The sequence below is a fragment of the Adiantum capillus-veneris genome, chromosome 4, assembly GCF_014529385.1.
Source record: "Adiantum capillus-veneris isolate H3 chromosome 4, ASM1452938v2, whole genome shotgun sequence".
Classification (NCBI taxonomy): Eukaryota; Viridiplantae; Streptophyta; class Polypodiopsida; order Polypodiales; family Pteridaceae; genus Adiantum; species Adiantum capillus-veneris.
This window is the reverse complement of record NC_140934.1, coordinates 15,467,628-15,483,507: the sequence shown is the minus strand read 5'-3', so window position 1 is coordinate 15,483,507 and position 15,880 is coordinate 15,467,628. Positions and strand designations below refer to the sequence as shown.

Genomic DNA, 15,880 nt, shown 5'->3' with positions numbered 1-15,880 from the left:
TCTTGGCCTCTCTTAGAGCTTTCCTTTCTTTAAAAGATTTGCGAGAAAAATACCTTTTCTGTCCTTGTCCTCGCCCAGAAGAAGGTTTAGACGGGTGCTTAGACGTATGAGCTTCATCTGTGGATGGTTTCTTTGTGGGAGGCTCAGAAGACTTTGCTGCAACATTGGCCTTGGCCGAAAACTGTTTGCCCTCGGACCCTCTCTTGTTGCTATTAAATCCATCTGAAATTCCTTTCGACAGATTGTTGGCCACTCACATTCTCAATCAATTGCGCCATATTCATGACAGTAGTCTTTGTGCAGTAGTCCTTGATTTTCTTGGGCAATCCTCAATAGTACTACATTTTAGAGAGGTTGGTTTACTGTAGAGCCAACATGAAGCTTGTGCGAGCCTACCATGCTTTGAGACACCAAAGCAAGTAATTTGTGATTCTGTTCAATGTTAACTCTTTGGTTTTTCTCTATGATCGAACCCTTTGTAAAGTACGTTTGGTTTTTTTCTATGAGCAAGTAGTTCCCACAAAGGTGAAGATGGTGCTTGATTACACTACAGAGGACATTGAGCAGCAAACCAGAGAGAGCAAGAGATTCTTCGGCTCCTTTCTAGAGAGTTGGAGTGTGTAGATCGTCGTATGACCAGATCACGAGCACGGGCATATAGCATTCCACTTCAAGAGCGAGTTCCAGATCCAGATAGTGCACGATGTGAGAGCATTTGCAGAGGAAAGCTTTCCTGTCCGCAAAGCACGGGGCCATGCAAATGAGGCTGTACGTCTCATTCACGCTAGAGAGGAGGAGGATCATTAGGATGTTGCAAAGCACCCACAGGTGTCTCCAATAGTGGAGCCAGAGTACAATGATGAGGGCAATGTCTTGACATATGGAGACATTCCCTCCTCTGCAGAGAGCTCATCTTCATCCGATGATGAGCTCTTGGCTAGTTGTCTTGGGAGAGACTGAGACTTGAGTCTCTTGACGAGAACTTCGTTGGCTTTTTTTTGAGTATTATTCATGCTATGTATTATTTTGGCATTTGCAACTTGCTGGTTTATGAGCTTTTGTCGTTGGCATTAGCAAACATTGGTCATGATTGATATGAACTTCTCATGCCGAGATGAGTGTAGTGTTGAGTTTTGTATTTGCAGTGTTTCGATAATCATTAGTCAATCTTTGGATCTTCACTCATGTGGGATGTACATTGTCTCTTACCTTACAATGCTATGTTGCTTTTAAGTTTATGGTATTGAACAATGAAAATTGAGATCATCATACATGTAAACAGTCTGTCATGCTATCACTAAATTCTGGTATTGTGTCCCATGTTCGTATCATGGACCATGGTAGGTCACTTGATTGATGTTTAATGCAGGTAGGCCTTTTCATTTAGCCATATAGAGTGATAGTTTACATATTTGTAGGCTTCTCTTGTGAAATTCTTATTTTTTTCCTTTTTTTAAAGGTTTTTTAAAACCAATAGTGCATATTTTTACGTACCTGAAACCCCAATCCATAAAGGACTGCTTACCTTACGTACCGAACACGTACAATATCTTACGTTTGGTTCCACCTTGCTTTAGACACTAGACTTCGATGTTGAGGAGTTTGATCGCCAGCAGCAGATCCCTCGCTTCTTGGTAACTCTCTCCGCTCCCGTTTGATTCTTTAGGTTATGTTACTGGTGTAGTTCCTAGGTGGGGCCTCGTTATACCAGGTTCACTGTCTACAAAGATCCACACACCCCGGATAGAGGTCTGCGCACCTGGTGACACCCATTTTGTGGATATAGTATGGCCTCGCATTTGGCTATGGAGATTGACTTCCCACCTTTACTATCTTCACGAGCGCCTTCTCCCATTCTGTCCCCACTCACTAACACTACAGCTCCATCACCCCTTGCCACCTATTCCAACGACCCCCCCCCCCCCCCCCCCCCCCCCCCCCCCCCCCCCCCCCCCCCCCCCCCCCTCCGCGCCCCGCCCAATGGCACTCCACCCTCTCCTAGGCGCCCCACCACGCTCCATGTTCCTTGATCCTTCATAGCTTGTGCGGCGCTAGCTTGGCAATTTTCTAGACTTGAGTACAACAGTGATAGCACTGGTGTGTTATTGGTTCAGTAGTACATTTTACGTCGTGCAAAGAAGGCACACTCTCTTCTCGGTAGTTGGCATAGTCCCATGCTCTCCTGCCTACCTTTTGTTGGCACGAAGACATGGACATAAGTTTCAGTGATGGGATTTGTTCTTCGCCACACCTTGCAGGTTATCCAGACTTGGGCAGGCTGCATTTCATCATGCATTGCTACAAACAGAGTGGCACAGAGCATAGGAGCTATACAGTGGCTACACAGAGGATTGCTATTGTTTACCAATTGTGTTGTTTGAGTTTTCAGTTGTTGCCTTTGGGTTTGCTTTTAAACCAGCTTTGCACTTGCCCTCAGAATTGGAACCATTTGGGTGTAATGAGGGAGTTTCAAGTGAAAGAAAAAAGCGCCTTTTCTTTGCATGCGCGCATGCGCGCGCGTGCGCGCGCACACACACAAAGAGAGAGAGAGAGAGAGAGAGAGAGAGAGAGAGAGAGAGAGAGAGAGAGAGAGAGAGAGAGAGAGAGAGAGAGAAACACACTGAATTGTCTTGCAGACCTCAAGTAACTATTGCAACATCTATTGTATTTTGTCACCGCTTTTTTTTACGACAATCACATGCAAAGAATGATAGATATGTAAGTGGCCTTTGGAGATGATAACCTCTCTTGTTTGTTTTCTTTGCAAGTTCAATGCTTAATTAGCCTAATAACTTGTAATGATCTTACTGGATAGTGAAGTGAGTTTCTTTGGTTGTATTGGCATGGCTGATACAGTGACTTTGAACTTTTTGTATGCTTCATTTTCTGATTAGTTGCTTTGAGTTGGCGTGATAGGTAAATTTAGTTCTTATTAGGGACATCTGCACTTTGTTTAGTTAGGAATTGTGTCTTGTCATCTTATTTGGATATAAGTAAGGATAATTTCCAGGGCAGGCTGTTCTATTTCTTGTGGATAATCCTCATCTTTTATAGACAGGTCACAATCAAGCTAAACTATTGTGGAGTTTATTGAGTTGCAAAAAGTTATGCAGCTATTTGTATCTGCCACATGCATGCAATTTCAGTCCTAGAGGCTATAGGAAGCCACAAACCAAAATGTTGTGTGTGGAAGTGGAAGTGACATGCCTAATTGGGATTTTTGTTGTATGGAAATACCAACATTGCACAACCTGAGAGATGGACATTTTAGCTCTAATAAATGCGTGAGCTTTTGAGTGAAAATGACATGCTTATTTGGTTTTATAAAGCATTATTTAAAAGGGCCAATTTTGCACAAGCTGAGCGATGGACACCTTTGCTCTTTGAAATGTGTGAGCTCAAGTCTGTCGCTTACACACTAACTGCACTCTCCTTCCGGTAAGGTTACCGGCTGTGACACCCACTCACAACCACATTGACATACAGATCAGCTGCCCCTCTATCTACACAGTTCCCCTCTCGTGAGCACACTGATACTCCAGCCAGCGCCGCCCCCCCCCCCCCCCCCCCCCCCCCCCCCCCCCCCACACACACACACACACACACACACACACACAAACATGCGTGCGCACGCGCGCACACACACACACACACACACACACACACACACACACACAAACATGCGTGCGCACGCGCACACACACACACACACACACACACACACACACACACACACACACGTGCATGCGCGCACGCACGCATGCTGAATCTGCACTTTGTTTAGTTAGGAATTGTGTCTTGTCATCTTATTTGGATATAAGTAAGGATAATTTCCAGGGCAGGCTGTTCTATTTCTTGTGGATAATCCTCATCTTTTATAGACAGGTCACAATCAAGCTAAACTATTGTGGAGTTTATTGAGTTGCAAAAAGTTATGCAGCTATTTGTATCTGCCACATGCATGCAATTTCAGTCCTAGAGGCTATAGGAAGCCACAAACCAAAATGTTGTGTGTGGAAGTGGAAGTGACATGCCTAATTGGGATTTTTGTTGTATGGAAATACCAACATTGCACAACCTGAGAGATGGACATTTTAGCTCTAATAAATGCGTGAGCTTTTGAGTGAAAATGACATGCTTATTTGGTTTTATAAAGCATTATTTAAAAGGGCCAATTTTGCACAAGCTGAGCGATGGACACCTTTGCTCTTTGAAATGCGTGAGCTCAAGTCTGTCACTTACACACTAACTGCACTCTCCTTCCGGTTAGGTTACCGGCTGTGACACCCACTCACAACCACATTGACATACAGATCAGCTGCCCCTCTATCTACACAGTTCCCCTCTCGTGAGCACACTGATACTCCAGCCAGCGCCGCCCCCCCCCCCCCCCCCCCCCCCCACACACACACACACACACACACGTGCGTGCGCGCACGCACGCATGCACGTTTATACGCTGTGCAACACTCACCCACACTTCCACTCACTCATCCATTCACATACTTACTGTCACACTTACCCTTACATCTTTTAGACAACTGCACTTTTATTTATACGCCGTGTAGAACTTGCTCACGCTTCCACTCATTCATCCATTTACAGACTTATTCTCACACTTATACCCTTACATTTTTAGACATCCACACTTGTGCACTTGAGGAAGTGGAGAGGTCAAGTAGACAAGAAGAGCAGCTGGGAGCTCTGTGCAGTCGATAGGTAGTCTGAATTCAAGCTGGTAAAAAGCTTCTAATCAATAGGGAACCGTATCCACAATGTTTCTCAACGTGGCCTCCTTGGTCGGATGATTGGATGCTTTATTCTCAGAGAGTCATTAGGGATTGTGGTGTAGTCCACTTTGACCATCACGGATTGGCTTCTAAAGCCCAATATTATTCTAGATACACACTTTTATCATTGTTATATGTATAGCAGGGTGTGTCTCTGCTCTAGTGGTGCTCGCACCAATGTGTAAGGTACCTCGCTTGTCACGTGCACATCTAACTCTATGTGCATGTGGACAAGCTACCTCATGACAAGGGTTCAATTAACTTAGGAAGTGTTCTGGCACCTTCGTGAGTCTGTTCGCAGGCCGTGCATGTCCAGGCACTTAGAGTAGATGCATATCCTCTGGTTACACACAACATGATCATTAGCATTACCATCAGAATCCATCAGGAGCATTTTACAGTGCACACAACCTATTTTCCCTATTTCAGCCATTTTTCACTTATTATTAATAAGTGACTTTGTTGGGAAACTAGGTAGGGCATTTTTGACAAGGAACTATATAAAGAAACCTAGCGCTAGCAGTCTAGCAGAAGAGGCAGCAAATGCTATTTGCTAGCATCTGGCAGTACACCTTCTTAGCAAGACCGGCAAGGGAACCTAGCGTTTTCAGCCACCAAAGACCAGACAACGCTTTTCATCAACTGCAGAACAAGCCCAGCGTTTTGCAAGTTGCAGATCAGCCTGGCGATAACAGATTCCATAGCGTTTTTGCAACAGATGCCTCATCAACTCTAGCGTTTTTGGAACAGCAGATCAGCCCTAGCGTTTGCATATCCTTGGCGTCAAGACCCATTTTTGCATCAGCGTTTTCGGTTTTCAGCAATCCGACTCCGCACCGCAGTTCCCAAACCTCGCAGATCTCACCTTCCTGCAGCAGATCCTCGTCGCACGGTCAGATTAGCCAGCGTTTGCAGATTTAGCCCGCTATTCGCAGATTTCAGCATCTGCGTTTTCAGCGCATCGTCATCGCGTCGTCGTAATCACCGTCGTCACCGACATAGAGTCAGAATTCAGCAGATACAAGATTTGCAGATTTCAGCCCTTAGCGTTTTCAGATTCCATAGCGGTTTTGCAGCAGATGCCTCATCAGCCCTAGTGTTTTTGGAACAGCAAATCAGTCCTAGCGTTTACAGTTCCTTGGCGTCAAGACCCATTTTTGCATCAGCGTTTTCAGTTTTCAGCAGTCCGACTCCGCATTGCAGCCCCCAAACCTCGCAGATCTCACCTTCCCGCAGCAGATCCTTGCCGCACGGTCAGATCAGCCAGCGTTTGCAGATTCAGCTCGCTATTCACAGATCTCAGCATCTGCATTTCAGCGCATCGTCGTCGCGTCGTCATCATCGCCGTCGTCACCGACATAGAGTCAGAATTCAGCAGATACAAGATTCACAGATTTCAGCCCTAAGCGTTTTCAGATTTCAGCCCGTCCCGTCGTCGTCCTCATCGTCATCGACATCATCGGCAAGACCATTGCATTGAGACCATTGTGGAGATTTGTGCAATCAATAGTAGACCGCTTTCGCCATAGAGAGTGGGGCCCTTGGAGGAGGCTTTGACAACATTCTGGTGTCGTATTCTTCTCTCTCTATCTCTCAGTCTCAACACCTTCATTCACAATGTTATTCACTTTGTTTGTGATCATTTGCACTCTCTCATTAAAGGAACGGAAGGCTCTCCCTTCCGTAAGTAAAAGGAACCCTTGAGCACAGCTCGGAGCACTCATCTTGAGCAAAGTTCAACATTCACTTCCGCTGCACCCAACATTGGTATCAGAGCTTTGACAGTGTTTTGTATAACTCAAGGAAAGAGCCACGATAATTTTTTTTGCTTGTTGCGGTCGCACGTAACCCAAGTGCACTTGGGCGTGTCGATTCCTAATCGTGTTTTTGAAGAGTGACAGGAAACCCAAGAAAGAAGGGCTTGTCCAACCTCCCCTTGTTTCTCTTTTCACTCATTGAGAGCGGACCGTGCACTTAGCGGCCGGCCAATCGACGTGAGGTGGGAAAAAGCAACCTTGGTGTGAGCGCAAGGCCGCAAAGGGGTGTGCCCGCGAGAAAGAGAAGAGCTCGGGTAAGAGAAGATCCTTCTCTAACACAGATTGCAAGCTAAAGAAGAACCTCAAGACCTCAAGACCCTCAAGAACTCAAGAACTCAAGAACCCAAGAACCACAAGAACCCAAGTTCCTCGTGAACTTAAGAACCCAAGACTTCAGTGTATGATCATAACCCGAAGCGGAATGGATACTTCGCATGGAGATGATGAGCATGGAAGTGGCGAAGAAGAATTTTCCCCACCAGGAGGTTTTTTCGTCTACTCAAAGGATTGCACCAAATCCTATGGAGGCTTTAATAAAGGCGATGATGGACATGATGTTACAACAAGAAGCGCAACGCGCTGCCTTGGAGCGTAAGCGCGAAGAAAGAAAGGCAATCTTGGATCGTGAGCGCGAAGAAAGAAAAGCAGAATTGGATCGCGAGCGTAAAGAAAGAAAGGCCAACTTGGAGCGTGAGCGCGAGCATAGCGTGAGCAAGTGCGCTTGGCGGCCGAAGAAAGAAAGGCAGCTATTGAGCTTGAGCGTGAGCAAGCACGCGAAGCCCAACGAGTAGCGACCAAAGACAGACAAACGGCCTTGGAGTTGGAGCATGAGGCGCAGAGAGACCAACGCATGCAAGAGTTGGTCCTACAAGTACTCACCTCGAAACCCGAGCCGGCCAAAGATGTTGGTGGTTCATCAAGTGGCACAAGCCGAGATTCGGACTCCAACAACCCCATCACCGAGAAGTTGACATTCAGTAAGTATGATGGTAAGATGGATGCCAGTGTTATTCATTCTTGGTTGCATCAATTTAATGCTTATTTTGCGACAAATAAGAAGACAAGGAATAGCAAGGTCTTAACGGAAGCCATGTACCTTGCCGGTGATGCCATTTAATTGGTACCGCGCATGGCAAGAGGCATAGTTGGCCGCGCACCTAGAGGAAGCCAACGGAGACGCGCCCCTTTCCTTCAATTGGGTCGACTTCGAAGACAAGCTCAAGGCGCGGTCTATGCCTCCTCAATACCTAGCGCGGTTGAAAGAAGATTGGCGCAATCTCAAGCAGAATGGTATGCCCGTCATGTCTTTTTCTAACCGTGTTTTGCAGCTCAACACCCAATTACGCAAATTGGACGATTTGTCAAACCCTCCTCCAAGGGCCCCACTCTCTATGGCGAGAGCGGTCTACTATTCATTGCACAAAGCTCTACAATGGTCTGAATGCAATGGTCTTGCCGACGATGTCGACGACGATGAGATGGGCTGAAATCTGAAAACGCTAAGGGCTGAAATCTGCAAATCTTGTATCTGCTGAATTCTGACTCTATGTCGGTGACGACGGCGATGATGACGATGCGACGACGATGCGCTGAAAACGCAGATGCTGAAATCTGCGAATATTGGGCTAAATTTGCAAACGTTGGCTGATCTGACCGTGCGGCGAGGATCTGCTGCGGGAAGGTGAGATCTGCGTGGTTTGGGGGCTGCGATGCGGAGTCAGACTGCTGAAAACTGAAAAAGATGCAAAAATGGGTCTTGACGCCAAGGAACTCCAAAGGCTAGGGCTGATCTGCTGTTCCAAAAACGCTAGGGTTGATGAGGCATCTGCTGTAAAAACGCTATGGAATCTGCTGTCGCCAGGCTAATCTGCAACTTGCAAAATGCCGGGCTTGTTCTGTAGTTGATGAAAAACGCTGGCTGGTCTTTGGTGGTTGAAAAGTTCCCTTGCCGGTCTTGCTGAGAAGGTGCACTGCCAAATGCTATCTGCTGCCTCTTCTGCTAGATACTGCTAGTGCTAGGTTTCTTATATAGTTCCTTGTCAAAAATGCCCTACCGAGTTTCCCAACAAAGTCACTTATTAATAATAAGTGAAAAATGGCTAAAATAGGGAAAATAGGTTCTGTGCACTATAAAATGCTCCTCTTGGATTCTGATGGTAATGCTAATGATCATGTTGTGTGCAACAAGAGGATATGCATCTACTCTAAGTGCTTGGACATGCACGGCCTTTGAACAGACTCACAAAGGTGCCAGAACACTTCCTAAGCTAACTGAACCCTTGTCATGAAGTAGCTTGTCCACATGCACATAGGGTTAGGTTAGATATGCACGTGCCATCCCCTCCTTTTTAAAGTGAGGTATTGGTACCGAATTGTATGGCGTCGAGGGAGATCACCAACAATGTCTGGAATCCTCGGAAGGACTCTTCGCCAACCCACTTTGATGCGTGGGTCGCGCGATACTTGAACTTCATAAATGTCAGCAACGCTTGCTTCTTTGGGGCGCACTAAGATTGACACAAAGGGATCTGGGGCTGCTTCACTGCTCCAATTGCGTCTATGGGCGTAGGTCCACCTTCAAGAATCTTCGAGGAGGAAAATTCTTGAAACCATTTCCAACACAAAAACATGAACATACCCATTCCATGTAAAGTGATTGCAAAAATATTAGTCTTCCTAAAAGAGTGTGCATGCAATGTAGATGAACAAAGAGACGGAGTGCCAAACCATTCATCAAACACACGCAAAAATTGGAATTGAAAGTTGTCTTTCTGATCTAAATCTATTAACTGTGGCAAATTACAATGAAAATGCCGATGCTCGATGGAGAAATTTTCTTGTGCTCTTTCTGAGACTGTGTCATGCAAACTTTTGTTCTTTTCGATAGAAATCGGCATACATCCGTGCTTATCCATGAGTGAATCATGTGCAGCGTACAATATGGCATGCCTGTGAAAAGGGAATACATAAAGACGGTGACGAAAATACAAGAAACCGTCACGAATGAAACACTCGAACAATGCGTGCTGACTAATCATGCAAACACACAATACTTCCTAAGTGGGTTCCTTAGATCTCGACTCGAGAGCCAAGATTGGTTCTTCGTGATTGATCGTATCTGCAACGAGGTTAGCTTCACTAGAAAAAGCATTAACTAAACCATCATCCTTGTGAAGAATCACATCTTTATCCTCCAAATCATCATGCTTATGAATAATCACATCTTGATCATGCAAATCATTTGTGTTGTGCTTTGGAGAAGAAAAGATTGAGAGAGTCTCCTTCTCCTCATTCTTCTCAATCTTCGCTTGCACATTAGAAATACAAGATGAAGAATGAAGAACTTGCTCACGAAACCATCGAATGCCTAAAAGCATATCGCATCCTGAAAGAGGAGATACTGCAAATTTTCTGCGGAAGGACACTTGTTGAACAGTGAACAACACATCAAGGCACTCTTGTGTAATGAGAGAGTCCATACCGAGAGCTGTTGGATTGCGGGAGCACACACACAAGCAAGAGAGAGAGAAAAGCACAGAACACATAGAGTGGGTGGGGAGATTGAGAAGTGGTAGCTCCCCCTATACAGTATACTCACTATAAGTATAGGGTAACAGTGGAGGGGCGCCCATGACCTGGGCGACCGGTCAAGGCACATAGGCCTTAACCCCAACAACCTCCCACTTAAAGGACAATGTGCCTTTAAGCAAGATCTACTAGTGTACAACCAATAGAAGGTGAGAGATTCTCTCAACCTATGCCCACTGACTCTCGATGAGCTAGTGCATCCGGCTCTACTGATAGACAAACATCCCGCTGCGGAAGCCACACAGATCTAGCTCCAAGCTCTGCAAAGAGTCTACAAGAGCTCATGCACTCCTGTAAGTATCGGTCCAATACCTGCAAACCTTCCCTATGCTCTATGCCGAGATTCCCACTGTAGCTGCTATGTCGGGCCTCGAGATCAACATCTCGTACATGAGGACACCGAACGTTGATGCAACCCTGGCAACCTCTGCCACCTCCAACTCAGAACTCAACTCATGGCAATCCTGTCTCCTATCATAGAGACCATGGCACTCTGACTCCGAGCTCTGGAGTGACTCCTCGTGCCCACCACGTATCACATGTGTACCAAGAGTATCCATCTGTCCTGAATCTGCATCAAGCTCTGGCATAAGCATATCAAGAAATGACTCCACAATAGCCGACATCTCAGCATCCATGTGAGTCATCTCTGTTATCACCTCTGATGACTCATCCTGCTGTGACTCACTAGAGCTATCCCGCTCTACCTGTGCATCCGTAGACGCAACCTGCACAACAAGGTCACTGCTCTGCACTCCATGCAAAGCATCCTGCAACCCACAAGCAAAAGAGACTCGCCTGCTCTCTCGCTCTCTACCTGGCTGCATGGTCACAGAGACAACACCGTCTCTCCCGTGATCCACATGCAATGGGTAACCTGTACCACTCCTGGCACCTCTCGCAATCACTAGCGAACCCAAATGCATCACAAAATCTCGCTCTCGTAGCGAAATCTGACATCCACAATCTCTAAGCTGACCAATCGAGATCAAACTCACTGTCAAATCTGGTACATAGCGCACATGTCGTATCAAGTAAGATGCACCACTCGGTAATGACAGTCTCACATCTCCTGCACCTGCTATCGCATGCATCGATCCATCGTTCAAACGTACACTGCCAAGCATCCCGCTAGAATAGCTACAAAACCATTCACGATGCGGCGTGACATGAAACATAGCATCTGCGTCTAGCAACCACTGCAAAGGGAGTGAACTATCCACATGTATAGCATCTCGTGCATAGCTCGAGGTAAAAGTGACATCCCCGTCACTAGTATACTTCGACACTACATGTGCCTCAATTGTCAAAGCAACTGAGTCCATTGCATCACTACATACATCTCTGAGACTGCCATGTCTCCTACGATGTCGCATACGACGAAAACAACGCCGTCTAACGTGTCCAGAATGACCACAATACATGTCTCACACGAGTCCTTGATGACTCAGATCTATCATACATATCATGTAATCTGCGCCAAAGTGCTCTCGAAGTAGTCTCATACATAACAAGAGCATATACAGATTCCGCAAGGTGCAAAGAGAGTGTAGATAGTGCCATCTCCTCTAGCTCCTGCCACTGATCGTCAGACATGTTTGAAGGTCTACCTGCATCACCACTCAATGGTCGATGCAACCCTCGCTGTGTCAATGCATCAAGCATACACTCTCTCCATGTTGCAAAGTCTGACCCATCAAACATGCACATTTCGGAGAGATCATAATCTGAGCGATCACCTATCTCTGCCATGAGCAGAATGTAGCAAACTAGAAAGCAAAACCACCTCACCAACAACACCTGGAAACTGTCTACCAATATGGCCAGAAACACAATGTAAAACCTGTGAGACACACTCCAAAATAGAGCTCCCGCAATGTCAATACAAGCCTCGCATGCTCTAGTATCACACTGCAATCTGTGAGCTAATCACCAAGCCCACACTGTGCGGTATCGATGTATACACACGCACAAATCTCCCACTTGCAGAGAACACTGCACGCAAATGCTGAGTGCAACCCGCAATCTCTACCTAGATCACATAAATGATGCGCATAAAACTTTTGGGAAAATTTCGCCAGAGTTTCGTCAGTAAAACGGCCACAAAACCAGTAACCAAACTGACTGTACACTCAAAACCATGAGCAGCCAAAGCGCATCAAACCGCATTCCAAATGCATGCACCAATCTCCACACTTTGCATACATCATTGCAAACACCTGCAAATCTAGTACACAAATATCTGCTCTACCTGTGACTGTCAAAAAACATGCTCGAGGCATACATTGCCGAGCTCAAATTGCAATCACATGAGTCTCCTCGACAGTGTCTGGTACTTGCTATGTCCATGAGCATGCACACGGCTGCCCATACATGCAAACAAACACCTGTGTACTTGTGGGTGTGGCTGAAATTCAGCCCCTGTACCTGCCCGCCAGCTTGTGCTAGCCCTGCAAGTTGGTCCAAATTCCACCTGCGAGCTCCTGCAATGCTTGCAACTTCGCCTCTCTGCTGCAAATGCGAGTGGGCTGAACTGAGAGCTCACCTGAAGCTTATCTGCAAGCCACCGTATGGCTGTCCGCAAGCTCCCATTTCTCTCTCCGCAAGCAAACACGCCTGCAACCCTCTCCTGCAAGCTCCGAGACTGTTTATGGCTTCAAGTTTCCAAACGCTGCTGAGCAGCGCGACACACACACTAGATTGTGTGTGTGTGTGTGTGTGTGTGGACACTACACACACAAACCCCTTTGCAGAGAGTGCACAACGTTGCTTGATTTGGTCTTCAAAAAACCTCCAGCGCTGCAATTTTATTTTGAAGCAATTGCTTTGATTTGATGCAAGTCGTTGTAGACCCCCCTTGAATCTTGCTCCGAGCCTTGTGCAAGCTCTCGACTTTTGCTAGTCGATGTCCAAGCTTTCCAGCTATTTCTGTGCTTAAGCTTGCAATCGATTGGCTATCGATTCCGTGCTCGTGGAAGCTTCAATCGGTTCTCAAGCTACCCAAAGCTCTGCAGAGTCGACAGATCTCCTCATGCCCCAAAGCTCTGCTCACTCTCAAGCTTTCAATTTGCTATCTGTAGAATATCTCATGCCCGACTCACCAAGCCCCAAAGCAAGCTCACCTCTGTACGAGGTCGAGGCTGTTATAGCTGAGATCTGCATGCTCGCACACCGCAAGCACACTCGTATCGCTCCCGTCAAGACCGTGCGCGCAACCACGCACACACCGTCGTCCCTAGCTCTGATACCACTTGTTGGATTGCGGGAGCACACACACAAGCAAGAGAGAGAGAAAAGCACAGAACACACAGAGTGGGTGGGGAGACTGAGAAGTGGCAGCTCCCCCTATACAGTATACTCACTTTAAGTGTAGGGTAACAGTGGGCGGGCGCCCATGACCTGGGCGACCGGTCAAGGTACATAGGCCTTAACCCCAACAAGAGCGAAGCCTGACACCTCGAAAGGAGATGTCTTGCAGACCTCCAAGCGGGCTCTTTCGACAAGAGAGTCACTTATCACATCATGCATACTACCAAAATCCAACAAGACCACCATGTGTTGACCATTCACATGACCATAACACTTCATGAGAGACTCATCAATGATACGATCATAAGTAACTTGGGACACAAGAGTGTTCTTATTTATGGCATTAACAGAGGATGTGGGTTCTGTCACAAGACGGGCACCACATGTCAATAGAAAAGAACAGACTTTAAGCACTTCAATAACAACTGAATTGAGAGAGAGAGACGACACGCGACATGGAGTGGCGGAATTCCACCCCAGAGAGTATTGGCCCCAAACCTTGGCGCCCCTTTTGGTATTTCTTTATATTGCATCAACACAGTACAAGCCGGTACTCCAGACTTTGCACCTTCTCATTGAAGCGTACCAAAGAATGAGCCCTTAGCATATATTTAAAGGCCCTTGGCCTATGAAAAGTAGTTTACATGAAAAGCCTTCAAACTCAAAAGCTTCTGGTCCAAAAGCAATGCCGAAAAGATGCCAACGTAAATCACAGAAGTCCGTACAGCGGTCAACGCAAAACGCGGAAATCCGTACAACCCGCCACGTTATCATGTCAGCGCAATTTTCAAAAATTTGCCACGTCATCAATTTGCGCAAGTATTCTGTGTGTGTGAGAGTCCAGCTTTATTTGAATCCTTTTATGTCACTTGGGGCCCCATCAGACGGGGTCCCCATAAGTTTGTAGGACTTCTTCTGTTACTTGTTCTTCTTATGGTTTAGGCCCCTCGGCGAGCATTTGAAAGTTGGCTCCATTCTTTAGGGCTTTGACATGTCAACAGTTTGTGACATCTCCCCTTCTTGAAAGAGTAATCATCCGCGATTATAGCATATCTGCAAAACAACTCAAGTTAGCTAAAAAATTTTCGAGGGTCATTTCGAGGGACATCCTGAGGGACAATCAGTTTGCTCTTTTTGTTAAGGAGTTAGCTCCTCCTTTCGGCTCTTCGGATCAAGGAGTTAGCTTCTCCTCTCGGCTCTTTTGATCAAGGAGTTAGCTTCTCCTTTCGTCCAGATCGGAACTCTTGATATTTCGGTGTAGTAAAATTAGGCATCACACCCACACCATACCGATCTGCCATGGGTGTCTTGATGCAGTAAAATTACATACCCAGGCAATCGCATCCAATTAGGAATATTCAGTGATTGGCACATCACAATGCAATACAGATGCTCACATATGCATGTTACAAGACACAACAAATAGTGCCGTTGAGCACTCGAGACAAACGGTTTGCGGTATAAAGCTACTCAACGACTACCTCGTCACTCCCCCCGCAAATAACCTAATAAGATCTGGGCCATGAGCTCAGAGGACTGTACAACCAAACGCTCCCCAGACCACACTCTCCGTCGCTTGGAGGTTCAAGCATACAACCAAACGCTCCCCAGGCATCGGCCTGGGTCGTTCGGAGGTTTTCTAGCATACAACGGAACGCTCCCCAAGCATTGGCCTGTGTCGTTCCTAGGTTTTCAAACATACAACGAAACGCTCCCCAGGCATCGGCTTGCGTCGTTCGAGGTTCAAACAATACCAAAACAATATTTCTCACTTTTCCACCCGGGAGTAAAATCACCAATCAATGAAACCAGTATTAAAACAGAGTCAAACATTTGAAATCGGCACCAAGACAAGTTCAAAACAGATACCATCCATTTCAAACAAATTTGAAACAAGATCACCAAACAAGTTCTCAAACATAACTCAAAACTTAAAAGGCAATCTCGACATCAGCCGACGAGCTCGAAAAGTCGACTGACTTTCCATCTTCAAACGTGCACCAAAAATTAGGGTTAGGTTCTTGCCGTAAGGTCGTAGCCCAACACATCATGGTCCATTAGCTCTTGGACAGACAGTGCTTCTCTGGCGGCGATGGTAGTCCCAAGATAGCAATCACATTGAACCTCCAAGCTCATTTGTTCGTGAAGAGACATCTACTGAGAGATGTCGAGAAATTTCAAGTTATAATTTGCTAGGGTTTCCATGGCTAGCATTTCAAGATACCCCACTCTACCAAAAGTTGCACTCCGAAGGAAGATGTCAGAAACCATATAACTTCGGGAAAATTTTTCTTGGAGTGTGCGGCTTGGTGGCTATAGACATCAACATCTACGGCACTGCTTTTGAAAAAAACAGTGACTTGAAACGAATCTTAA

The 15,880-nt window shown here is 46.3% G+C and overlaps 1 protein-coding gene across 2 annotated transcripts in view; it reads left to right on the top strand.

The window, feature by feature from the left end:
* LOC147458766 (uncharacterized) overlaps positions 1 to 15,880 on the top strand; it is a 110,498-nt gene that overhangs the window by 63,499 nt on the left and 31,119 nt on the right. For both annotated transcript variants that reach the window (XM_086510208.1, XM_086510207.1), the window contains exon 2: positions 2,637 to 2,718. In XM_086510208.1, coding sequence (XP_086366334.1) covers positions 2,637 to 2,718 — 82 coding nt within the window. The remainder of the gene's footprint in view (positions 1 to 2,636; positions 2,719 to 15,880) is intronic.